Here is a 20,812-nt window from a genome sequence, read left to right as displayed (position 1 = left end):
TATATGCACTTCTGTAAAACTAATAAATCAGTGCTAAAAATGCCATACACATCTTACCTACAGGCACCAAAGAGGTGGCACGGGTTGGGTCTTTACGGTTTACTGCTTGGCTAATCATAGGTTTATGATATGTAATGTGTTTGATAATGAATCATTGTGCATGTAAAGCACCCATACCTATTAGGTGTGTTTTTCCCCCCGGGTGAAAATGGGTCAAATCTGATGTATAGAGAACCATTAATACATATGAAAAGGTGATCAAGGAGAGGGAAATATTTCTAATATATATTAATTAATTAGTGTACTTGAAGATATGCCTTAAACACTCCTCAGCAAAGATCCATGCGCAAACTACACTGATCACAGTATTGTACTGTGAACAGAGCAGATTATCCTAAAAAGGGTTTCATCTGAACCACTTTATTTTGTTAATATTTCTAACTGTCGACATTGCGCATTCTTCTTTAGTTGGGTTTAATACATTCTTGTATTTCTATGTTGACCCTGATGTTGCCATCAGTCATTATACTAAATCTTTTCAGCATTCTTATAAGATACAGTTATGGTCAACATCTAAAATATTAAATACAAAGTAGGAACATTTCCAATCATGATATTTTATTAGTATGTTGAAAAGGTATAAAACAAAAGCAAGCCTTTTCAACTGACTTAGTGATTTCACAGAAGAAACCTAAAATACAACCTGAACACCGTAATATTTGGCAACAGCCTCCTTTAAGCTTCCCACACCTGTCTTCTGGCAGTTTCTCCCACTCTTCAAATGCAATGTGTTCAGGTTCTTGAATGTTTGCAGGATCCCTTTTCCCCCAATGGCAGATTTCCACGCTTTCCAAGGTTTTTCAATGGGATTGAGATCAGGACTCGTTAATGGCCAGTCTAAAAACAGTTAATTGTTTTTCTTTACTTTTCAATTCTTCTTTTAATTGCCATGCCGTAGGACCCATGATCTTCAACCCATATCTTTTTTTCATGCTGGGGAGCACTTTTTGCTGGTAATGCTCTGATTTCATTAATTTACTTGATCCATTCAAGGTCTCCAGTACCATATTTAACCGTAGGTAAAGTGTTCTTTTCTTTGTAAGCTTCATGTCATTGTTAATAAACATATCACTGTCTACTGGGAGGTTGAAACCATCACACAGTTTGATAAAGAAATATAAAATTGTTGCAGCAACCATATTCTATAATCATTTTAAACAGTTTTATTTGAGCCTTCAATACAAAAGCACAAGAAAATAAGTTTGACACAGAATTCTATTTACATAGCAAGCTTACGTTCCACTGCAAATACAAAAAAAACAAGCCAAAACATTTAAATCCACATAACACCTTTCACTGCTATATAAAAAATATACTGCCTCTAAATTATCTCCATAAACACAACATAGAATAAACCAGTAAATGGGTAAAATATTAGTAGCACTGTTAGAACACATGAAATCCCACACTTTTGCTCCAAAACAGTCCCCCTGTAGTTGCAGAGAAATAGCCTTCTTGAAGCCGTAATGAAAAAAAACAGTTTTTTCCCCACCAATGCCACTTTTCTTTTCACACACAAAAACTTACCTCCATAGGTTTTGTAAGATTATTACGCCAGAGTATACAATAACCTACCCTAAAATTACATTTGCTACTCCTTCCATAGAGGAAAGATGTAGCCAAAAGAGGGGAGGGGGGGAACCCCAAACAGTGGGAAAAACTGGAATGGCACATTTGTAAGGATGCAAAATTCTTGCAAATAGAGGGACTCCACCTAGTGGCTAATTGGCAAACTTTTGAGCACACAACTCGACAACATAGTAGCCATAAAGCTCATTAGATTCTTTGACTAGAAAAGGGATATTGCAATGGGTCTGAGATCCAGGAACATACATTATGAATTTGCATTGTGCGTCTCGGATCAGTGTTCTTGGAGACAATAACAGGCACACTAAGCTTTGCTATTGTTGTCGTCTACAGCCTCATGACAGGTTCACGATGGACATCAAGTTGAAAGTGCTCTGTAGCAGCTGTGTCTGAGACAACAATAAAACGGACTAGTATTGTGGACTTTGTAAGCCTAGAGGGAGTAAAATACTGAAGAGCAATTGCCCGAAGGCAATAACAATATAATACAAAATGATGATTGGTTAGGAGGCCCTTTGTCCCAGATCTAAAAATAAAAAGTGTTCAGATGTAAACCCAGCACAGAATAAAAACTGAAATAGGTGCTAATATTTCCAAAGTTCCTCCAACATTGCCGAGCAATTTAACAAATAGGCATTTTGAAAGTATTTCTTGTTTACATTTTGGACAGCAAAACACTATTATAAAATGATTTAAAAGTATCATCAGTCTAAAACGAACCCGCTGGCAAACCGCCACATCAGCCCTTTCCAAAGTTAGGTCTTTCATCCATCAGTTGTCCGAGGCAGAATCATCACCTGTGTGTTTGTTGGGCTCAGTCCCTTTTGATCCGCTAAGAACACTGTGTATGAGAAAAAAAATGTTAACGGGAAAACGCTGCTACATTTTTTAATTGCTCACAATATACACATTTGATACAAAATGACAACCTCAACAACATGGACTGAATGGTGTCACTGCTTTAACCCCTTAATGACAAAGCCTGTACATGTACGTGCTTCTTTATGCACCCATTGTCCTTAAGGGGTTAAAGGGGCTCTCCAACCTGCAGAATCCCCCATATGCAGTTGCACATCAGCTCCAGTACAGGCTTGGCAACGTGGCTGGTGGAGGTGGGGGTCTGATTTCAAAGGGAGTACTTTCCTGCCGATGATTGGCAGCTTGAAACAGGCAAGCAGTCGTGGCAAATGTTGGCCCACATAAGAGGAGGGCTGTTTTTTCTTTTGGAAGAATGCATATTACTCAGAGTACCTTAATATATATTCTTTTTTAGAAAGGGTGTCAGGGACATTAGGCTGTGCCATTAAACAAAAAAAACAAAAAAACCTTGAGACCTGTACCAAATCCATTTTCCTCTAGGAGGGTTAACCTTGCACATTAGCCTGCTGAAAGCACTCTGAAATGGGCAGGACTATGCAGCTTTGCTCTCACAAGGAGAGATTGGGGGAATTCATATGAATTTCTATTAAAAGGAACAAATATTTGTTAATAATAATTTGACCTGACTGCTTCTGGTAAGTTGCATTAATGAAGTCTAGCAATCACAACAATGTGTAAATAAAATCTATTTATATGACGGACAATAGATGTATATTAGAATGGCAAACACAAATTACATATTTAAAGCAATAACAATCCCTAATAATTGCCACAGTTTTGAAGTAGAAAGTGTACGACTGGGGTGGTTAGAAAACAGTTCGACACTAAAACTTGTCTGTATAAGTATTTACGCTTGTCGGATATACTCTCCTACACAAATAGAAGTAAGACAATACCATACTGCGAAGGTCCATGCAAGCACAAGCTGCTCCTCTACTACAAAGCAGAGCTCTGAATTAGATTATTACTACTGTGACCTGATATTATATACCATGCTGGAGAGCGTCTCTAAAGCTAGACTCACACAATCGGTTTCTAGCGCACCTGTACGATGTACTAAGGCATAAATTAATTAAAAGGGACATGAGAGACTGATGTTAGCAAAGGAAAAGGGAACTAGGAGCAATGCCTGAGGCTTGGAGGGCATATTTTAACTCACATGATTATACGTGCTTGTTCCCAATTACCCATTGCACTGAGTCTCATGAACTGAGTCTCCATTGGAATCAATTGAATGTTGAAGTTGCTTGCTGAATTAAGTCACTAAGCAAGGGGTGACATATCCTGAGCCTTAAGGACACGCAGATCATTGCAAGGCTCTTTCCACAATACATGACACAAAGATGGACGGGAGCATGAGATCTAGCTAGGATGTGCTTCTCCTCTCCAGGTACATATCTACCCTAGTTCTAAATTACCAATCTCTCTAAATAGATACAGAATATTCAATATATATATTCAATATACAAAATGCCAACTCAACAAAGAAATATAGTTGAAAACAGCAGGATTCCTCACCGTTTTTCTGTCTTGTCTTTGCCCTCACTCTCTTCACCACTGTCCCCGTTTTGTTGTGCTTGGTCTTGGGATTCTTTGCTGCCATTAACAGCTTTTGTCTCTGCTCGCATATCAAAGAAATGATGTTAATGGTGACACTTACAGTAAATCTCGGCACATATGCTAGATTAATTTAAAGACTTTATACTTAAATCCCTTGAATTCTGTCTTCAGGAAGGAACATGCCCTGTTTTGATCTCCATCTACCAGAAGCACCATGACCAAGATACAGACTAAATTAATTCTCAGCACAAGACTGCAATTAAAAATTCCTGATGGCATTCATACACACAAAAAAATAAATACTGGCATCTTTCCAGCTTAATCACCAATGAATAAATATTCATACGTAGTCAGAATAGAAGCTCTCATAAGCCAAGCACATTTCTTTTCTGATGTGCACCAGAAAAATGGGCGCTCTAGTCTTCCCGTCACATACAATCTGGTTCTGAAGCAGCTTCTACCTACATCATCATTATGTAGTGACAAGCTGCTTATTTTTGAGGGGTGGAGGCAGATTTTGTTTACCATTTCTTATTTTACTGGTTTTTGTTTACCATAATGGCTATTTAGTACAATTATCGCAAACTTATAGAGGCTATGGCTGCATGCATTTCTTTATACATTTCCCTACCTCTTCTTTGAAAATATCATTTTAAAGAGTATAATCTGGGTACTGTTGTTCACAAGCTGCAGAAAAGGACAGTTTGTGCTAGTACGACGGAAAAACATTTTTCCTCCTTGAACTTAAAATACAGTGGTATATTCAGCAATGCAGGTTAGCATTTAAAAATCTATTTCATGTTGCTCCAACAAACATCTTTTATCTGCAGACATGAGGCTGCTAATGTTATCCGTTATATTATACTTTGGGTGAATTTGCCTGCTCCAATACCACACTGAGCTGATTACATATGGCAACGGTAGTTACGTTTTGCTTGTACAATGAAATCCTTTCCTTCCTAGGATTAGTCAGAAAGTCAAACTGGGTGATTGAGATCAAGCTATTGTATTTTATATACCATAGTCAGTATTATAAAAGGAGTCTGGGTGTTTTATAGTAAATTGGACAAATATAACAGAAAACCTATAAATGACTAATATGAAGTTTTGCAAAAAAAAAAAAAAAAAAAAATGTAAAACTCAGGACCTGCGTCCCAGTGCAGTTCTCTACTCCAGAGGACTGGAGGTGACGAATGCCATTAACTCAGACTTTAAACGCACCTAGTTTGAATACAAGATGTATATCTGTATGGATTGGCCAGCATTCATTGCAAACAATCCTATCTGGCTTACCTGAACTTTGGTCCTTTTCTATCTTCTTATGAGGCCCTCTCTTCCCGGATTCCTTGGCTTTGTTTGCCTCCTCATGCTGCTTCTGTTCTGCTAGAGACTTGTTCAAAACTTGAGTTATAACAGTGTCACCTTCACCAACCAGGAACATGTTTTTGAACTTGTTGTACAACATTGTAGCTTTTTCCATAACCACTTGGCTGGCTTTGAACCGTCGAATCTGTCAAGAGCAAAACTTTAATTGTATGTGGAAATCACATTCTCTCGCTTTAGTACATAATTAACCACACTGACAAATGACTCCTTTTCATCATATGCATTTTAAGACTGGAGTGTCCCCTTTGAATTATTGTTTCTGGTTCCATTGGACACAAAGTGCTTGTGCAGAACCCCCCATGCATTGGCACTATTTCACTGCCCCAGATCCTTGGCTTGCAGAAGTTCTGAGAGTGCCATCGGTTCCATCCCCATAAATAAGCATTCTTATTGCTTGGACCACACAAGGTTGTAAGCATTGGCCGGTCTTAAAAATCTCTTTGATACTATTTTGAATTTTGTCCAATAATGGAAAACAATGGTCTACAACACACCCAATTTACATATTAACAGTTTATTAAAAAAAAACATACAAATTCACAGGGGGATTGTGGAGTATTCACTCATAAGCAATTTCCCCCTTTTGCCACTCTTTTCCATGCAGAAGATGCGTTCGGCCAAACATCTCCTGACATGGTAAACTCACGGCTACTCAGCTACACCACTGGTTTGGCATAGGTCGTTGGGACCATGGAGGATGTAGGCAGCTCCACTTTATCCCTAAGGAAAGTATTTATAAATAATATTTTTCAAATAAAGTATTTTAATATGCATTTCTTTGGCATAGCTCCCTGAGACATTAAATTGCCCTTTTAAGTGTATCAAGTTTAAAATGTGTGTTTACATTCAAGGGACCATTTTATTTCAAAGTACGCTTCGACTCCTGCATTTTTTTTTGTAACAAGGCATGACAAGTCTGGCTCCTACCTTTTTTAGTGTAGTAATCATTTCTGTGTGCTTCTGAGCTTGCTGCATCGTTACTTGGAGTGAAGCCAGTTCATCCAAGGCATTAATGCATCTATTCACATCCTGCGTTTTAAAAGGACAAGCAGCAAAACTGTAGTTTACATAAGAGTACCGTGTTTTAGATCATACATTCAATAATAGTCTTCATAGTATTTGTGCTTTAGTCTTTAGTTTTTATAATATTAGTTTTGTTGTGATAACCAAGGCTACAAGATGACCCAAAGGTTGACAAGCAGTATAAACATGTAACACTTGACAGCCCGACAACCAGATGAGAGAAAATCCTCCCCAGACTTTTGTTATGACAAATATAAGTCTAATTTGCGATATAAGATACAGATGCTGGCCAATGCAAGAATTTCTATAATAATACCAGGTATAACAACATACCAGGTGGTCAATCTTTAAGGAGCTTTTAATCTCTGCGTGTATCCGTTGAAGTCTGGCATCTGTAGATGGTTCTGTGGGAAGGAAAGTCAGCAAAAGTGTAAAAATGCCAAAGTGCATAAGCTTTCCAACTTTGGGTGTATATGGTATAACAGACCAACCTTTTTTCTTGTCCAGATTTTTAACTTCAAGTTTCCTCACTTCCTCTTTGCTGTGGCTATAGGTGACAAAAAATAATATTGTAACTTATACAATACATGAATATTAGCAGGGTGGACACAGACAAAAAGATCGAGACAGCGAAGAAAAAAGGAAACAATGACATTGTTGTCAACCTTTCTGTCTTAGTGGCATCATCCACTTTATGCTTTTTAACAGCTGCTTCTTTTTCGGGCTTTAAGCTGCGCTTCTGGGTCACTTGTTTGCGTCCTTTGCCCTTCTAAGTGACAAAAAAGAATTGGCTCAGTCAGGAAAACCAAACAGAAGAAACGCCCCTCAATTATGCTTCATGTGCCACCTTGACAATATGCTTTATTTCTATTTTCCCTAACCAGGTCACAGACTAGAGAAGCAGCTTAATGACTTCCTGATGTGTGAAATAACAACATGCAGGGTGTTGGGTGTAATATGATTGCTTAGATACAGCAAAACTGTGGCCTTCACCTCGTGTTCTTATGCTTTATCATCAGTGCTGCTGGTGTGCAACAAAACTTGACAACACACAGATCTAAATATAGGGGATGATAACCAGAAGTTCACAGTTACAGAAAACACTAAGGTTTAGTGAACTCTGAGCTTCTCCTGTAAGAAGGCTTGTGCCAGCTCTGTATAATGCACAATTCAATTTGTAAGATCTTCCACAGCCCTTCTAGTGGGAGAAACTCTGGGGCTGGCCCCTTATGATGTATAGTAAAATCAGCAAAAGGAAACATGAAGCTTTTCTTAACATACCTCATTGTCATTTCAGACTATGGTCATTTGTATTGAAAGAATTTACCAGGATGTATTTAGCATGCTAAGAAACAATTCTCATTTCATGGTTATACAGCATACATGATGTTTAAGACAAACTAGAATAGCAGATTGCTGGGGGACAGGTAGGGGTAGTTATTAGGTCCCTGCTGTACTCGTGATGTTACTATACAACACAACTGCAGTGAGCTCACTATTTTTAAAAACAATTCACAATTTTTCAAATCATACTCTCACCTTTCCTTCTTCTTGATCCTCCGAGTCTGAATCAGAGTGAGAAGGGGAATCAATCTTGCCTGTAATCTTCTTTTTAGATTCAGTCTCTTTTTTATCAGGCTCCTTCCTTTGTTTATCAACTTCCTGTTTTGCACCCTCATCATCCTTTTTTTGTAAAAGCTGCTTTTGCGCTTTGTTTTCTAGTGCTTTTTTATTGGCCTGATCTTCTTCACTTGTGCTGTAAAATAGGTCAAAATTAGGGATGCACCGATATATCAGTGGCAGAAATATATTGGTCGAAAAGGGCATTGTCCGTAAAATGCCGAAATAATAATTAAAAAAAAAAAAAAAGGCCCAAAATAATTGTCCGCAGGGGCCAGGCTGCTTACCTGTGCGTTGGTGGCACACAGTGTGCGAGCAGTGTCTCTTGTACCGGCCAGGAGATACAGGAACTCAGCAGAGTCACATGAATGCACATCACATGCCTGCTCAATTCCTCCTTCCCCTGGAAGGGCAAGAGAAGTTGCTCACACAGCAACATAGAGGGAAGCAGCAGGCCCCCTGCAGAAGTCTGCGAGTGAGAGATCTGCATTTCAGGTAAGGGGGTGGGGAGAGTATGAGCAAGTATGCGTGATTAAGGGAATGAATGAGTATATGAATGAGTGAATGAGTGTGTGATAGCATGGATGTGTAAATGTGGGGGGGATAGCATGGCATAGGGAGCCTGTAATCACTGGTCTGGCGTTTAACCCCCCTCTGGGGCATCGCAGGCTTGCCCCTCACCAGATTTGCATCTGTCTCAGGGGCATGTTTAACAGACCAGTGATTTGCATTCACAGGGGGGGGGGTCATTTTTGGTTTCGGCCAAGTGAATCCTGAACTTTTGGTTTCAGTCCAGAATTTTTATTTCGGTGCATCCCTAGTTAAAGTATCAACTAACAAATCCCCCAAGAAAGTCAGAGTTCCTGCTCCAGGAATGCATTAAATCTGTTCCGTTTTTTAATACACAGACATTATTCAAGTTATTACTTGAAGGATTACTTATAGATGTCTTGCCACTGAGTTTACAGTTTTTACAGAATTAGTTGTTTTTCATTGTGGCATGGGTACTGCGAGCCTTTGTTTAATGTAACCTAGGTGATTCAAATCATTCGTTATGTAGACATGAACACTTACACGCCATGCCCTGGAGAAGGAGGTGGCTTGATTAATCTTGGTCTTCCTCTTGGTTTAGGAACCTTGACTTCAGCTGAAGCTGGTATGGGAAGAAAAGTAGAAAATGTCTGTCTAAAATCTAAGTCTACAGTTCTCACCCTGCTTTTTTTTCACAGTTTGAGCCCATATGCAGGAAGGTGCACAAGCTAAATTTAGTTTTGCATTCTGCATAGTCATTTCTGAAACAAGTCATCACGGTTTCCTTTACTAAGAGTATAAAGAATAAAAATCAGCAGCACACAAGAACTCCACAGATCAATTATGTGAAAATGGGGGGGGTTGGTGACTTGCACTACTGCCGCCAAGAAGTATATACTCACATTACTAACCCACAACAACTACAACTGATCATGGAAAAAAACTTGTTTGTAAAAGCACACCAAACTTGAGAGACTTGTTTGTGGAAGCACTCGCCCCCCCAACAATTTAAAATTGTTCAGGTCCTCTGCTTACATAGCTGTATGCACACATTTCACATGGCGTTCATTTTGCAGAAGTAAAACAAATTTGATCTGCTTTGAAATAATGACCAAACACTGGCATACATTACTGCAATGGAGACAGGATGTCCAAAAAGCAGCCTTGTGTTTTAGGGAGCAGTCCCAAACACACAAGATAGGCCTTTCTACACAACATGTCCTATATAAGAATTGGGATAGGAAAGCATTGATTGCCTCTTTTGTCAGAATCTACATATGTGAAACTGGAGAGAACTATAGAAGTAATAATCGCCACTCTTCCAAACTACAACAGTTTCCAAAAGTTTGGGTATTTAGCACCCCTTACACTCCCATTTCAGCAATTACCTGGTCTGCCTCTTTTGGGACTTTGTTTTGGTGGGCTCACAGGTACAGAGGCGGAATCCTGGTCCGGCTCTACCAATTTATCCGCCTTCGAGACAAAAAAAACCATTATTTGCAAGACCCCTTTATATGTCACATACATATATATTTGTACCATCTATTATGCTTGGTCCTCTCTCATAACATATGTAACTGAATAACACAGAGCAGTGTGTTACCTTTCTTTTTCTCCCTCTTTTTCCTTTAACAGGGGACTCTTTTCCCAAACCAGACTGCTGACAGAGGACAACACAAGAAAAAAGGCAAATGTTATTTAATAACCAGATACCCATGGAATATGATGGCGCTGTACAAATCAATATTACATTAAATAATATTAAAATGATGTTCAAAACAAGTGTTTATGAAGAACAGATATAGGAAGCTGTATCAAAAGCTCATACATTTTTAATTGCCTACAGCACATACTCATGGTGTTCTGTAGCTAAATTGGAACTGTCATCTGCTGATTGGAAAATGCCTGAACTGCTACAGGTACACTATTAAAATAATGAGCTGTACACTGCGCTGATAGCCGATTTATAGATCATGTCCTTTTTTCTATTTAATTATTTCTCCTGTGCATGGATTGTATCTGCAATCTGCCATTGTCATGCCACAATGCACCTCAGGTACTCACTGCTACTTGAAGTGTTTAGTTACATCAGTGTCACTGGCGCTTAAACAAAAATAATTAAACTTAGCAATATATCTTGCACAAGGTAAAGGCCAAATTATTTTCATTAAGGCAGCAACCCTGATAAGGTAGGAATGGCTCACTTCGTTTGCAGTTTGCTCAGAGAAGCTGGTGTCCTCTTTTGATGTGCTCAAATCTTTTTCTGGAGATCCAAGTCCACTGGATGATGTGTCAGATTGTTTGCTAGAAATCTGAAATACAACCATAAGCAGTCTAGTTTTAAACACAATTTAAACAATGATCAAGCATTAAAAAACAGTAGATTTTTTTTTTTTACACTCAGCTATACAGTATTGCTAGAATTTGATGCTAAACAAAAGAAACAAACAAAAAAACCCTTAAAAAACCTTTGTCTACAGATCCACACTGTTAACCATATTACATTTTTAATCTGTGTCAGTTCAATGCACTAAGATCATCCATCATCCAAATGTTGGATGGCTGTATACATTTATATTTTGGACACCTTCAGCCACCCACCAGGACCAACCTCAAGGAGCGTCTCTTCCCCATGCTGTGCATTCCCTGTGCTGAGTGCCTAGACAGGACATCATACACAATATTGTTCGAACACATGCATATTCTCTGTTCAGGTCATACAATATTTTAAAATAAACTTATCCCTACTAGCAAAGCAGCAGAACAGTGTAGTCAAGAGGTGTCATTGATGTATTTTCACCCTCAGTATCTTATATAGAAAAATCATGAGGCAGAAAAGATAGTGCCATTAAGATGCATCAGCTTCATAAACTCTGTGATGATCAAACTACCAGTTTAAATTACAGGAACCTGGCATACACAAGATGTCAGAGGAATAACATACAATCAGGACATGGAATGACCTTTGCGTTTGCCAACAGCGGCATAAAAATTACTTTATCCGACATAATATAACTGTATGATTTCACTTTCTAATATTGTATTCGTCTTTTGTCAACAATCAAAAATACAAAACATTTCATCAAATTGTCCTCCATTACCCACGGTTTCTCCATGAAGATCACACAACAATCCTCCTGTCAGCACAAGTAGGAAGTTGTATCACACTTCCAGGGACAGCAATTTTTGTTTGTTTTTACAGGACAGCGTATAAGCCTCTAGTTCCCACATATGGAATCAGTATTTTCTTTTTTATATTAGTAGTTAAGTGGAAAAAATCTGCTTAAAAGTTTCAGAAAAGACAAGGTTGAAACAGTTCCAATGTTTATTGAGCAGCTTGCCAACATATTGTCTCTTATTGTAACAAAATTATACACTTACACACAAGGCTGTCTTTAATGATAACTGGCCCCTGGACAAGCACCCCCCCCCCAGTAGGCCTTCCTAGCCACCTTCACATGATGTGCTGTGGATGAACATGTGCACAACACCAGGGGCCCAAGTGACATCTGCTGGGCGCCAATAAGATAAACTAGGGCAACTGGCTCTTTTGCCCACTATCGGGCAACCTTGCACACACCAACAATTAACCGGTAATGCACAGAGAGGCTAGTACACTCATTTGCAGTCTATAACGTATATGTAAGGGACCAGGTAAACAATGTTGTATATGTATAGTAGCCCCATTCAGGTATATATTCTATGCAACTGCAATTTTGAACTGTCAACATTTTCTATGCCTACAAAAAAGGTACCTTTCACTTTTAAACATAAGAAATTCTATGAGATTCCTTACTTTTATGTGTGGTGTATATATACAAATGTAACAGTTACTGAATTTACTGTATTCATACCTTTGATGCACTAGATTTCCTTTTCTTTGCACCTTTCTCCTCACTTTCCTCAACGCTTTCCTCCTGCGCTTCTTCTGCCTCTTTCAGTGCAGCATTCGTAATTGCCAAAATATTCTACACCAAAAACACAACAGTGGCTATATCACAAGTTGTGAAAAAAGGGCTATGCAAATTGACTGGGTAACTGGGTAAAAAAAATAGAGTATAGAGCAGGGGTTTCAAACACTTGGAAAGAAGGCTGATTTGGGTCTACAGACAATTATCAAGGTCTGCACATTTCTAAATGCAATTGGCACAATGTAGAATAATCCCAATCAAACACAATCATGCTTCATGATATGATGCATTTTCAACCCATCAGACAATCACATGGCCGATTCTTGTCACAACTCACATCACGTCATAAAAGAACAAAAATTCACAGCACTCCCAGACACACACAATCATACAACTCTGAGCCCTCACAGAAGAGTACAACTGACTGCATGCAAAACTCAGCACTCTCAGCACTCATTAACCTACATGTCATCTGATAGCTTAAGGTCTTTAACACTGCTCCAGGACTGGTTCCTCCAACCTAGAGTAGAGTAGTTTCTAAAGTCCTGGGATAAAGTGTTTGATCATGCCACAAAGTGCTGAGCACAACTGACTTTGGAAGCAGGAGGAACTGAATAATCAATCACCTCCAGCTACTAAACAGAGTACTCACAAAATCTGTAATGCATTCTTGTCAAGGGTCCACTATGAATCGTAACCACATTTATCAAACATACATCCTATAAGAATGTGGGATTTAATTTATATCACATTGCAAGCAAGAACTTGCATAGTGGCGCCTTCTTCAAATCTAGTAGTTACAGACATACAAAGCTTGTTATGTAATCTTACTTTTTTAACCAGGAAGGCAAAGGCAGCAAAGCATCAACTAAGGTGATTTTATTGTGTTTCGAAAGAAGAGGCGGTATATGTAAAGAAAACCAATACAACTAAGTGCACTAGATGACCAATAGTATGTGGCCACCTGACCATCACACCTACATGAGATTGTTGGACATGCCATTCCAAGACCATGGGCTTTAATTTGAAGTTGGTTCCACTTTACGGCTATAACAGCCTCCACTCTTCTGGGAAGGCTTTTCACAAGATTTTTGGGTGTTTCTGTGGGATTTTGTGCTCAGTCAGCCAAGAGCATTTATGGGGTCTGGCTTGCAAATAGTGTTCTCTATGAAGATCACACAACAGTCCTCCTGTCATTCATCCCAAAAGTGTTCAATGGTTTGAGGTCAGCTTTCTGTGCAGGCAACTAGAGTTCCTCCACGCCAAACCATGTCTTATTGGGCCTTGTGTTGCAGACAGGGGCACAATCAGACACAATCAACTCAATAATTAGGAGGGTGTCCACATACGTTTGTTCATATATCATTGAAATCATAGAGAGCAACCACATGATTAAACCTATGTTAAACAATAAAAGCACGGCAGATCGTTAACTAGAAACGTATTATGTTAAGTGTATAAGCTTTTATTCCATACCATACGTCAGATGGCCATGATGTACTAAAGCCATGCACTCTAGCCACCATTGCTTTTAAGCTGAGAAATATGAAGCACTGTTATGGCCAAAGTAAAAATATGCTCTTATAAACAGTAAAACATCCCATAAACGGGAGACTGTATTTCAAATAATTGTGAGCACGAAAGTGCCTAAGCAAGTTAATTACCTGTGGACTCGAGAATTTTACTTTAGGGGTGTTATCAATTTCCCATAATCCTTCATTAAATCCCTTCCGCTTATTTGGTTTGCCATACTTCTCCTTATTTTCCTCATAAGGGAATATGTCCTTTGGTCCCAAGAATGCCCTTAAAAAACAAAAATTAAAAAACAAAAAAAATAAATAACAAAAGTTTCACCTTTTTTGGAAGGGTGGGGTGATCTTGCTTTGTGTAGAAATTTTTTTTTTTCCAATTTACACCCATGAGAAATATACCAATTCTTTGGGCCGCACAGACCAATTCCCAGTTATCCTCCATAATACTAATTTACTGCTACACATACAACAACCCACAACAGTGGATCAAGCGAACGCTTGTAAAGGTTACAAATAATCACATTATCGAATCAATCTATAAAATATGTGCTCAAACGCTGATCTACTCAAAACCTCTATAGTGCATATTAAACAATCACAATAATTAGAAGTTAACTATTTGCATATTTTGCAAGAGAAACACATATACATCTTTGTTATTGTAGCCAACGGAACATTAAGAGTCTAAAGAGATGAACCTATGCTTATGTAGATTTAAAAACCCCAGCATGATATGCGTACAAATATGCAACATGGCAGTATTTCTAGGCGTGTTGTACCTTCATGTATTCTGCTTTCTTTAAAATGTAAGATGAAACAAAGAAGAAGTCTCATCATTCATAAATAAGACATCCCTGACTATGGTCCAGCCTGGAAATTACATCAGTGCACATAATACAGAGAAGTGTGTTCACTAAAGAATGTATTGTATTGGAATAAACCGCTAAGTTACTAGCAAAGGCCTAGAGAGCTATCAGACACTTCAGAACGATTTGCCTAAAAAGATCTAAAATGTAATGAGGCAAATGCAACACAAGAAAGAAAAAATGAAAGCATTGAAGAACACCCCCCAAAAAACATTGTTCCTATAAAATAAAAATCATAACTGCCATTATCTTATTTGGTTTAGTGAGGTGCTTCTCAACGATTTCTAAGTGCTTTGGATCCGATACATGATTCATGCTAAACGTTATAAATATATTATTACCTTATAAAGTTAAACAAGCTTTGAGTTAGTCTATGGGGTTCATTTCCTAAAGAGGGAGCAGGGAAGAGAGTTGCACTGATTGAACTATGCATTATATGGGGCCAGCTCAACCTTTCTTGTACATAAATCAGCTAGTGATAGCACACAAAGAAGCTCCTTCTAAAGTAAATGAATCTCTATACGCAAAATGAACAAGAGGTTTAAAATACTATTTAAGGAGACCCTCCTGTACTGAAAATACACTCAAAATCAAACTTGTCATGCATTAGCAGGCTATTTTTGTGTATTTGTTTTTATGGGATGTATCAGTTACTTAACCACAAGCAGCGCACTTGAGTTTACCCACTCATCTGAAGAGACACCTGGATGTTTAACTCAACTTGCAAAATGTACTAAATACAGCAAATCTAGATTCAATGTGTGAAATCATCTCCATGCATTATTTACAGAGCTATTTCTTTGGTTTTGTTTTACCGTACAACACAGCAAGATTATACTGGAAATAAAATAATTACAATGTTTTTGTTTTTAGAAGCAAGCCCACACGAAGATGTCCATGCTTTGCCTCCCACCTCAGTACAATAACAGAGACTGCCTTACAAATATCAGAATGTAAATACAAGCACCTCTGTTACTCCAAGATAAATTAGAGATCAAAATGAGGCTTAGCAAAGAGCATCTGTTGGAAAATGGACTGTAACATTTTGGAAACGTATATTTTTTGAATGCTTAGATTTGGATAAGGGGGTTGGATGTTCAATTTTGGCTCAGTGTTACATGGCAGATACGGTTCAACAGTTTTTTGTTTTTTTGTTGAGAAACAATAAAAAAATAAATTGTAGCACTCAAGCTGTGATGAATGTACCTGGGTGCTGACGAAGGAAAGCATCTCATAATCTCTCTGAAAACCATAATTACTTGACAGATGCACCCTCTTGTTGGAGAACTAGCTGAGCTCCGTGTCTCTATGAGTTGCCCCCTGGAGCTCCACAATGTAATAACAATTGCCAGCTCTTGGCACTGTTCATAGCGGCAAGCCAAGTTTCTTAATGTACTTAAGAGCACATATTTCTCCCTACTTGAGGGCTGCCCTACATGGACACTAAGATGGTACCATCCTATGCCTGAATGCGCCACGACTCCTGGCAAGATGCAAAAATTCCCAAAGGTCGCTTAAAAGATTATCTTTTCCCATCAAAAACAAGGAGTTTGCATTAATGCATCGGAGACATTTCATACTCTGATAGTACTAAATATACTTAATGATCTTATTTGAACCATATAATCAAAATGTGTATGGAAAATAAGATCCATAGTCTCCACTGACCTAATATTTGTATTTCCTTGTTCCACTCTATTCAGAGGGTGGACACAACTACATTCCATTTTCCATACAAGAAAGAGAAGGATACACTTAAAACTGTATCACATCATAATTACAAAATGAAAACTAAACAGTTGACTAAGACACTTACGTTTCATGAGTGCCGAAAAAGAAAATAGGCATTTTATTGGTAGGAGGCTTTACAGCCCCATCAGGAAGTTCATCCACCTGTAAGTGCAAATTGACAAGTTAGAGAGATTTCTTTTTTCTCTCATATGTATCACATATCGTGACTACTGTAGCCAAAAGCTGGTCATTTGCAGTTGTAAGCAACTAAATATTGCCATTCAAAAGGATGTAAAAATCTGTATAAAGAACATTTCCGATTATTATAATTATGCATTAAGGAGAGCAGAATAAAGAGCAATATTCTACTGGTTTGCAAAAAAAAAATCTCAGCAGAGTACAATGGATACTAAGTTTGACAAGATGGATGTTGTTGAGTGGAGCTAATTTTTAATGATGATCAATTTAAAGTTGCAATGTGACAAAACTTGTTTGGATATTTTCCACTATGTCTGAGTTGTTGTGGAGATTTGTGCCCTTCAAACATTCTACAACCATTGTTAACCGAGTCTCACTCTTGCTAAACGTGTAAAAAAAACAAAAAACACCAAAATGTTGGGTGTCACACAAGGTTCTGCTGCTTCGTGCTGCATTTTAGGCAGGCATCATCACTCTCTGATGAGTTAATACACAGGCATTTAAAAAATTCACGTTAATAAACCAGCCCACGTACAAAAGATGCAGGGCATCAACAAAAGCTAGAAACAAATTCATAAAGGAGAAGTTACTCAGAGATGAACCCATCTCTCTCTCCATTAACTTTTCAATATCAAGGACCGTTTGGACGAGTGACTCTCCAGTACTTCTTGCAATCTCATGCATATACACACACAAACAAAAAATGGACTATAACAACAAGTTAGGTTAAAATGTTCTGTTGCTAATCAAGTGCTTCCCAATCACACATACATACGCATATGGCTCACAGTAGTTGTATAAGGTGACTTGGAAGTAATGCACAGACTGACAATTGTTTTATATAAAACAAAAAGCTTTTGTCAAAATAAAGATCAATATATCATTAAAAAGGCCATACCCCCACTTAATTAACAAGGACCTAACAGCACCTAATGGTTTGGATGGCAGCATCCAGCAAACATTGAATGAAGATTTTTTTTTTTTTATTTTATGAGACAATAAATACAGTTAACGATCACTAACCAAATTCTTTGCCACAAGAACTATGCAGAACTTCCTGGACCATCAACGCATAAGACAGATGTGTCAGAAGGGGAATATTTTATTTATTTATTTTTACTTACTGCTTCATTTCACCAACTGGATTGAAATATAATTAACACTGTTTTTTTCCCAGGCACTAGTGATGCAAATAGTTTTTTGCTTCAATTTTGCCTTTAATTCAAGTAAACAACTGTTTTTTTTCCCTCAAAAAGTTGAAAAGCAGCTGCTACCTGCTGGGTACTAATCATACTAATTCAATTGGGAAAATGACGGGGCTCCATGCTAAAAAGGCTAATGTGCCATCAGCAGGGACAAAAAAGTCCACAAGCAGCACAAAGCAGAGTAAAAGGAGCAAAATATGCTTGCTAAGGGGAGAATTCCAATGTAATTGCTCCAGGACCCATAACTCCTAAACTCCTTAATCTGGCCTTGACCATCACACCAAAGGCAGCAGAGCCAAGCATAGCACAGAGGAAAGGATGATTTAATATAAAGGATACTAGCAAGAAGACTGTTTCATTGGCTGCTACAATGATAAGGCTACTATTCAAGTTTTGCACCAGAAGGGATTTTATACATAACCCTCAATTCATGGAGAGTTGTGGATCCACCTATTAATAGAAGGACACTCCTGTCATCATATAAAATTATTTGTTCTTTCCCCTTTGCAAATGCATGGAAGCATCCATCCATGTATTTACACTATTTGGCCAAACACACCTGCTTGCCCGTACACATGTGTGGAAGGTGCATCCACCGATTTAAAATCAGAGCACTCTTCCGCTAGTGACTGCTGTTCCAAAGACTGGGAAGACTGGACAGAAGTGGCTTTTATCCTCCCCCCCTCCCTTAACAAGGACAGAATGTATATTAAAGTGCTTATAAAGTACTTTAACATTATTTACTGGTAAGGGCTGCATGGGACATTAAATTGTCCTTTTAAAGGAAGGCTTTGAGGAGGACAGGATAAAGAGCTTCCATGTCCACTCTGTCAAACTCTAGCCCATTGAATTTCTCCAAATCCATATTAAAAAGTAGTGCACAACGTAACTTATGTTCTGTTTGCCCAGTGTACTATGCTGTGGAATGACAGCACTACATAAAAGAATAATAATATTTTACCCCAGAGAATAATGCAGCCAGAGGGATTAGCATCCACCGTGTCATTATCCTTACTGATAATGGAGCGCAGCACCTTCCTTCCAGCACCAAGAAGAACAAACACCGTAAGAAAGAATGTTCCACCTGTCTCAAAAGCAGCCGCTCCACATTTCCAACCCATTCCCTAAGAACTAACTTACAATAAGAACGATAAGGGTTTCGTTTTCTAAAAATGCATACACTATGCCGCCCTCTGAGACCAACAGCTAGATGTTCTGTGGCATCTCCCTTAATCTTTGGAGAGCTCAAGTCCAAGAATGCCTAGCCAGAAGGCAATGGATGATCCAAGGTTTGCATTTTCCAAAAACCTGGCGCTCCATTTCACTATGCATCCAAGGCAACGTTCAGATACAGTACGGCGATGCGCATAGATGAATAGCATACAACAGAAATGAGACATCTTGGACACATCTGCGCCACAAGACTATAAAGTATCAATGTCAAGTGTGTTACAATGTGTCATGCTCACTACTAGCTAGTAATTAGTAGGCTTAAAGTCTCTAATTTCACTGGCACTAAAAGCCATCATTAGAACATGCACTCACCCTAGCCGGCCAGTGAGGGTAGCCTTTCATCTTGGCAAAAATCAGGTCTCCAGGCTTGTAATCACGGGTCATGACGATTGCCCCCTTTGGCTGCAGTAGTGGATGAAGAGTAGGTGGTGTGTGTGAACGCTGCAAAGGTGTTTGGATATTCACAACTATAACAGAAACAGACAGCAGTTAGGTACAAAACAATATGACACGAAACATCGATTTTGACTAATGCTCCATGCGCTATCTGCGATTAGGACGGGCATATACGAAGGGTAAATGCACTGACGCTAGGTAGCCTGCATTTCCCTTCACTAGCCCACAAATACCCACACACACCCTTACTTTGCCGGGCCAGCAGCACAGTACATGCACGGGGTTGGTGCAGCAGTTCTCAAACCTTATATTTTTTTTCTTTTTTTTTTTCTTACGCCTCCTACGCGTGCGTTCTTGAACTTCCAACTACGCCACGGCGGGGCGTTGATGTCATTACGTAAGCTCGCCCGCCAGACCATCCCACAGACCCAGCTTCCCGCGTTTTAGGTAGGAGGTTGGAGACGCGAGTCGCTGGTTGAGGAAAAAGTGTCATAGTCGGGGGTGATATGAAGTGTATAGTTTTATCCAGCGGGCTGGAATGCTACACGGGAGGGGGGGATTTTTTTCCCCCTCCACTGCATAAAAAAAAGCAGGGCAGTTGTGCAAATAGTCGAAGTACAAAGGTAATTCTCACAGGAATGTATTTTGCTTTACGTATTAAATACGTTGCTGCATACAGTGATTCAGTTTATCGTCGGTTTCATAAATTCTGTTCTTTTATCCGAATACCTGTAACGTCGCCATTGTAGGCAGTCATGTAGTAATTAGGGTCAAATAGGAAACCCCAGTATCTTATTTGAGGCGATGCTATAGGAGGAATGCACATTGTGTGTTATTAGCATTCCATTAAAGTAGGGTCTAGATATAGGCTTCTGTTTAAGGCAAGTTATGTTTTAGACAGCTTTGTACTTTTCATAACTATAATCTTTAGAACAGCGGGATTCGTTATCACACTGCCTTGCGAACAGAATAAAATGCCTGCATAAGGCCTAGGATTTATAATGCATATTGATTTAAGTCACATCCCAATACCAGCCAGATGCTACCCAACAGGTGGCTGTCGGCCTTAAGGTGCCAGGGACTATTCCTTGAGT

The 20,812-nt window shown here is 38.8% G+C and overlaps 1 protein-coding gene across 4 annotated transcripts; it reads right to left on the bottom strand.

Annotated features, from left to right (window-relative positions):
* Positions 1 to 1,200: 1,200 nt before the first annotated feature.
* Positions 1,201 to 19,736, bottom strand: PSIP1 (PC4 and SRSF1 interacting protein 1). 4 transcript variants are annotated; one of them, XM_053465935.1, is made up of 16 exons: positions 19,635 to 19,736; positions 16,772 to 16,848; positions 14,222 to 14,360; positions 12,501 to 12,614; positions 10,851 to 10,958; positions 10,250 to 10,306; positions 10,035 to 10,119; positions 9,190 to 9,268; positions 8,035 to 8,251; positions 7,161 to 7,264; positions 6,987 to 7,042; positions 6,829 to 6,899; positions 6,400 to 6,501; positions 5,380 to 5,596; positions 4,045 to 4,144; positions 1,201 to 2,488 (listed from the first exon to the last, which is right to left on the bottom strand). In XM_053465935.1, the coding sequence occupies exons 1-16, from the start codon at positions 19,704 to 19,706 to the stop codon at positions 2,419 to 2,421; spliced, it is 1,668 nt and encodes a 555-aa protein (XP_053321910.1). In that variant the 5' UTR covers positions 19,707 to 19,736; the 3' UTR covers positions 1,201 to 2,418. The 4 variants fall into 4 exon arrangements, with proteins under 4 accessions (XP_053321910.1, XP_053321907.1, XP_053321908.1 ...); XM_053465932.1 differs by lacking the exon at positions 1,201 to 2,488 and having other exon boundaries at positions 3,906 to 4,147; XM_053465933.1 differs by lacking the exon at positions 1,201 to 2,488 and having other exon boundaries at positions 3,906 to 4,147; positions 10,250 to 10,303.
* Positions 19,737 to 20,812: the final 1,076 nt, after the last annotated feature.

This window comes from Spea bombifrons, chromosome 1 (assembly GCF_027358695.1).
Source record: "Spea bombifrons isolate aSpeBom1 chromosome 1, aSpeBom1.2.pri, whole genome shotgun sequence".
Classification (NCBI taxonomy): Eukaryota; Metazoa; Chordata; class Amphibia; order Anura; family Pelobatidae; genus Spea; species Spea bombifrons.
This window is presented reverse-complemented; position numbering and strand designations above follow the sequence as displayed.

Bases quoted from the DNA above. Each gene is read 5' to 3' on its own strand.
- PSIP1 (XM_053465935.1), bottom strand. From the start codon at position 19,706: ATGACCCGTGATTACAAGCCTGGAGACCTGATTTTTGCCAAGATGAAA. The intron at 10,120-10,249 runs GTAACACACTGC...TTTGTCTCGAAG, and splicing joins AAAGAGGGAGAAAAAGAAAG to GCGGATAAATTGGTAGAGCC. The intron at 7,265-8,034 runs GTGAGAGTATGA...TTTGTCACTTAG, and splicing joins AGGATCAAGAAGAAGGAAAG to AAGGGCAAAGGACGCAAACA.